Source organism: Octopus bimaculoides, chromosome 11, assembly GCF_001194135.2.
Source record: "Octopus bimaculoides isolate UCB-OBI-ISO-001 chromosome 11, ASM119413v2, whole genome shotgun sequence".
Taxonomy (NCBI): Eukaryota; Metazoa; Mollusca; class Cephalopoda; order Octopoda; family Octopodidae; genus Octopus; species Octopus bimaculoides.
The window spans coordinates 72,088,603-72,095,053 of record NC_068991.1 but is presented as its reverse complement, the minus strand read 5'-3'; the positions used below and the strand labels follow the sequence as shown (position 1 = coordinate 72,095,053).

The following is a 6,451-nucleotide window of genomic DNA, read 5'->3' as shown; positions in this document are numbered from 1 at the left end:
GTTTGCAAATTTAGCTGTTTTAAATATGACAGAATTTCTTTCGAATGCTTTACTTTTAAATCTTCATCTAAGGTCATGATTTTAAATATCTTGAAATTTAATCACAGATATTTTTAGAAAAATTTCCTAACCTTATGTAAAAAAACAGGACAACTTTATTTACAGAAGATTTAATTTCCTAAATTTCCAACTAATGACTTTTTGCATGAAGTAAAACTTGACACCATTATATACGAAGAAGATATTTTAACTATTTTTTCTTTTTTATGTGTGCATGGTAGTCTCATTTTCATAAAATGTGTTCAGCAGTCCATGCTATATGTAAGTGCAAATCCCAGGACTTTATGGGTTAAACTAATATTTCTTCCCATTACAGTAGCATTATTAATTAGATATTTTTCATTAAGTATGGTGGCACTAACCTTATGTAAAAAAAACAGGACAGCTTTATTTACAGAAGATTTAATTTTTCTAATACAGAATCAAAAATGAATTTTAAGAATCACTTGTATTTATTTATTGTTCTTAAAATTTCAGATTTGCTGAAATATATCGTCAGTTTTATCAAGAGATAAATTGTGGAGACTGTGAGAAAGATTTAAGGTGGTGGTCTAATATTTATGGTGCTGGAATGTCTATGAACTGGCCTGAATTTGTCGTAAGTGTATTTGAATTTATCTGCAATTCCTGACACTATAGAGCAATACTTTCTTTCAGCTGCACGGACACCAGCTGACTACAGAGCTAACAACCTATGCACCCCCCTTTCTACTGCAATTGCATTTTTTTTTTTTTTTTTTTTTTTTTTTTTTTTTTGGATTTGCACTCCACCATTTAATGATTTTTTTTCTTTCTGAAACTATTAGTTCAATTCATTATTAGCAGTGGAAGAAGCGTTCTTTTCAAACAGTATCACTGCTGAATGATTTTCATCTGTTATTGATATTCTTCTGTGCTTTTTAGAACTATATGTCTATACAAGATGCTTTCTTTAGACAAATACCACAGTTTTGTGGCTTTCTATTGTATATCCGTGTTAAGATATATTGAATGCTATTAGTATTATGCTTTGTGCAGGTGGCACGTAAAAAACACCATTTTGAGCATGGCCGTTGCCAGTACTGCCAGACTGGCCCTTGTGCCGGTGGCACGTAAAAGCACCCACTACACTCTCGGAGTGGTTGGCATTAGGAAGGGCATCCAGCTGTAGAAACTCTGCCAGATCAGATTGGTGTCTGGTGTAGCCTTCTGGTTCGCCAGTCCCCAGTCAAATCGTCCAAACCATGCTAGCATGGAAAGTGGACGTTAAATGATGATGATGATGGAAACTCAGTGAAGCAGTTTTTGTAAATTAATACTGAGGATCATATAGTTTGCTGGTGTTGTTTGTCCATTTCACATCTCCTTTTCCAAGCTAGGATGGGCCAGACAAATGTATTATTGAGGCATTGCTTTACAGCTTCATGCCCTTCCTGTCACTAACCCTTACCTAATTTTCAAGTAAAGGATCTTTTATTTCACAAATCTTCAAAGGAGTGGATAATTTCTTGACAGGAGACATGGCAACAACAATGATCATAGCTTTTGTAGAATGCAGATGTAAACACACACACACACACAGCTTTGGTCAGCTCAGAATGATATTAGAAGACAAAATACACCATTTCGAGTGTGGCCGTTGATCGTTACCAACATCGCCTCCCTGGCACTTGTACCAGTGGCACGTGAAAAGACATTCGAGCGAGATCGTTGCTAGTGCCAATGGACTGGCTCCTGTGCAGGTGGCATGTAAAATACACCATTTCGAGCATGGCCGTCGCCAATACTGCTTGACTGGCCCTCGTGCCGGTGGCACGTAAAAGCACCCACTACACTCTCAGAGTGGTTGGCATTAGGAAGGGCATCCAGCTGTAGAAACTCTGTCAAATCAGATTGGAGCCTTGTGTCGCCTCCTGGTCCACCAGTCCTCAGTCAAATCATCCAACCCATGCTAGCATGGAAAGTGGACGTTAAACGACGATGAAGACACTTGACTTAGATGCCTCTTAGTAAGACAAAGCAGAAGTCCTGTGGTTGGGAAGCAAACCCACACTTGCCTACTTATTGAAGTATAAACAGTCTTTATGATTTTACATAGGTATAGATTTTTATGTAGTGGCTCTCATTAATGCTAGTCCTTTACTTTGGTATATAGTATATTTATTCTGAATAATTAAAAAAAAAATTTTTTCTCCCCCTAAGACCCAAAAGTATATAACAGCTGCATACTTTATTCCATGCTGGCATGAGACGGACTAAACTAGGGAAGGCAATAGTTTGTGGTCTTATGCTCTTCCTGACTACAATTCTTGTTTTGAAGAACATCTTTTATTCCACAACTTCATATGAACTACTGAGCTTTTGAACCTTTGTGTTTACAAGAAACGTAAACATTGTCTCTGGCAGCTGAACAATAATGTCAGTACAGAGAAACAAAGCTATAAACACACACACACACATTCGTTAGTCTTGATAGAGGCAAATTCTAATTTTAGGAACAATGTCATTGGCTACAGATTTCCAATAAGCCAATCGTGGTCTCCTGGGCTTCTAACAATGAGAGTGTTCAGGAGGGTGCTACTAGTTCTTCAATTTTTTTAACCTCTGTTTAAAACCTTTGCTGATATACTTTGTTGAATATTGTGTGTGTGTGTGGCATGGCCATGTGGTTAAGAAGTTTGCCTTGCAACCACATAGTTTCTGGTTCACTCCTGTTGTATGGCCCCTTGGATGAATGCCTTCTTCTAAGACCTTGAGGTGACCAGTATCTTGTGAATGAAGTTGGTAAACTCAAACTATGCCCAACATCCCAATTCGACAGTCAGTGTTGGTTTGCTCATGTGCATTTAACTTAGCAGTTCAGCAAAAGAGACCAATGGAATAAATAGCAGACTGGTGTGATCAGCTAAGCCCTTCACAGTGGTGGCCCCAACATGGCTGCAGTCCAATAACTGAAACAAACAAAAGAATAAAAGAAGTGTGTGTGTATTATGAGGTGCAAGCTGAGCTTTGTCGTTAATAAGTTCACTTCCTAACTGCATGGTTTCAGGTTCACTTCCTCTGTGTGGTGCCTTGGGCAAGTGTCTTCCAATACAGCCTTGGATTTGGTAGACAGGAACTGAAAGAAGCCAGACCAAATGGTTGTGCCCAGGTGTCGAAACCATAGTGATATCCTTTAGGCAGCTGATGATGAGAATAATTGCTTGATAGGCTTACTGTCTGTGAATTCTTTATAGCTTAGAGTTTTATTATTGAATTATTGAGTTGTAATTCATTTTCATATGGTTGAAATTGTTAAAGAGGCCATGGTTTATGCTGGTTTAAAATTTATTTGATGGCTTGATTGAATTCTTAAGATATTTCTTCTTTTCAATAGTTTTCAAGTTGTGCATGCATCATAACATATAGAGAGAAAAAATAACAAATAGCTTTTTCTGTCAGAAATATTTGTTGACTGATCGCATTGTTCTAAAGAAAGTAAAATCTTTATTTATTATTTTAATGTACATATTTGTATCATGGAGATGTACTTGCATGGCAAGTCTTCTGATCCGAGACTAAAACGAATTGCAGTATGAAAGAGAACATGTTATCCATTTAGAAATGTTAACTTCACTTAAACATTTATTGTTTGTAATATGGTGTCAAAATCACAGTTTCAGATGACAAGAATGTTGACACCACATTACAAACAGTAAATGTTTTTGTGAAGTTAACAGTCTTTGTATGTTTCTGAATGGCTAACCTGTCTCTTCCATTCTGCATTATTATGTTTATAAGTTTTTCACAAAGCAAAACAGGTCATCTGAAAAATTACATTTGGTGGTTCCTCACATTCTCTTCTCTCGTGTGTATCATTATATTGGCAATTTTCTCTTTGCTTAAAATTTTTTTGGCATGTATATCCAATTGCAGACTGCAGAATAAGATTGAATACATGTATGCTCACCTACGTATGTACATTCAGTCCTATTTAATTTTAATCAGTAGACAAAGTGACTCAAGGGCTGAAAGTTTCATATGTGGGGCTTGCTTACCAAACATGCATTAAACTCTTAGCCCTTGAATCACTTTGTAACTTCTGCAGATTGAAATAAAAATAAACACACACACACACACTGTTGAGTTACATTTTTCTTGTTTGTATTACCAAACCTATATGTGTGTATATATATGTGTATATATATATATATATATATATATATATATAATATGCACACATACACACTCTTACAAAGAAAGGGCTGAGGTTGACAGCCTGATAAAGGATACAAGTCAAAACTTTGAAGTCATTGTCAATCTCGACCTTTTCCTTATAGAAGTTAATAATTCTGTTTTCTACTAAAAATTATTGAATAACCTTTCAGTTTCATGTTAATTTGTTTTTTTTTTTTATATACAACTTGATATAAACACTAATATAATTGCATATACACACACACATACACACTTCAGTATAACAACTAAACAAAAAAGAAAAATCGATGATGTTTGTCAAATATAGATTAACATAATGTAGGCACAGCTATGACTGTGATTAAGTAGCTCACTTTGCAACCATGTGGTTTTGGGTTCAAACTCCATTATGCAATACTTTGGGGCAAGAGTCTTCTATTACGGTCCAGCATCAACCAATGCTTTGTGAGTGAGCTTGGTCGATGGAAACTGTGTGGAAGCCTGTCTGTGTGTGTGTATCTTTGTTGCACATCCCCAGCACTTGGCAGCCGATGTTGGTTTGCTTATGTCCCCATAACTCTAGCAGTTTGGCAAAAGTGACTGTTAGAATGACTACCACACTTCAAAGAACATAACTACTGGAGTCAATTTGTTCAACTAAAACCCTTCAATGTGGTGCCCCAGCATGACCACAGTCCAATGACTAAAACAAGTAAAACATAAATGTATACATATATACGTGCAGGTATGGCTGTGGGTAAGAAACTTGCTTCCCAACCACATAGCCCCGGGTTCAGTCTCACTGCGTGGCACCTTGGGCAAGTGTCTTCTAGTATAGCCTTTGTGAGTTGATTTAGTTGACGGAAACTGAAAGAAGTCCGTGTGTGTGTTTTTGTATCTGTGTTTGTCCTCCACCATTGCTTGATGATGGGTGTTGGTTTATTTACGTCCCTGTAAATAAATCCCTACTAAATCCATTCGTTTTCATTGGCCCAGGGCTATGGTAAAAGACATTTTCCCAAGGTGCCATACAGTACGACTGGACCCAGAACCATGTGGTTGGGAAGCAAAATTCTTACCACACAGCCACTCTTGCACCCCTATATATATACGTGTACAAACGTCACTGAAAGTGACTAAGGATGCAAGTAAGCACCAACATTGCTAGAAATAAGAGCTAAAACAATTCTTAACCACAAATAGAACATTTTTCTGTTACAAGAGCATTTATCTATCGCTGACAAAAGAGATGAGTTGTCCTAACTCTTATTTCTAGTAATGCTGGTGTCTACTTACACCTGAAGTCACTTTTAGTGACATTTGTACTTATGCCTTTTGGTTTTAAATTGCGACTAGCCAATTTATCATTCTGGTCTAATGACCTTCCATGTTTGTTTTCATTCGGTTTCCTTGTACGTCTCCACTGTCCTGTTTTTATTCCCAACTTTGACCCTCCATAAATCCTAAATTTTATTTTAGAATTTATGGAAGCAACTGTCTTTGAAGACTCATATTGTCGTTGAATGTTCGAAATGAGGAGTAGATAGACAGCCGACAACTGATGAAGGGTCGTTTCTCTGTGCTTACTTGTCCTGTTTTCCATTTTTTCTCTCGTTTATGCATTTAATTCATTTGTCTATGTATTTCATGTTGTTTACACAGTTGGTGCATATATTGTTGTTGTTGGCACTCCGTCACTTACGACGTTGAGGGTTCCAGTTGATCTGATCAACGGAACAGCCTGCTCGTGTAATTAACATGCAAGTGGCTGAGCACTCCACAGACACGTGTACCCTTAACGTATTTCTTGGGGGTATTCAGCATGACACAGTGTGACAAGGCTGACCCTTTGAATTACAGGCACAACAGAAACAGGAAGTAAGAGTGAGAGAAAGTTGTGGTGAAAAAAAAAGTACAGCAGGGTTCGCCACCATCCCCTGCCGGAGCCTCGTGGAGCTTTAGGTGTTTTTGCTCAACAAACACTCACAACGCCCAGTCTGGATTCACTTAGTAGACATTAGTTGGTTTGGTGCTACAGTGGCACATACTTCCCCAAAGTAGCACAGGTGGGGGTTGAACCCAAAATCATAGGGTTGATATCTGATGTCTGTACCTATTTATGAATATCTATGAATTTTGCTTGTATTATTCTCATTTAGCTTATTTTTTATTCTGAAGGGATTAGTGAGGCTTGATAATCTTGGATTAAGCTTATCTTTTTTTTTTTTTTTTTTTT

The 6,451-nt window shown here is 37.2% G+C and overlaps 1 protein-coding gene across 1 annotated transcript in view; it reads left to right on the top strand.

The window, feature by feature from the left end:
- LOC106875088 (protein kinase C and casein kinase substrate in neurons protein 2) overlaps positions 1 to 6,451 on the top strand; it is a 166,631-nt gene that overhangs the window by 111,477 nt on the left and 48,703 nt on the right. The window contains exon 8 of the mRNA XM_052972009.1: positions 538 to 658. Within this exon, the coding sequence (XP_052827969.1) occupies positions 538 to 658 (121 nt within the window). The remainder of the gene's footprint in view (positions 1 to 537; positions 659 to 6,451) is intronic.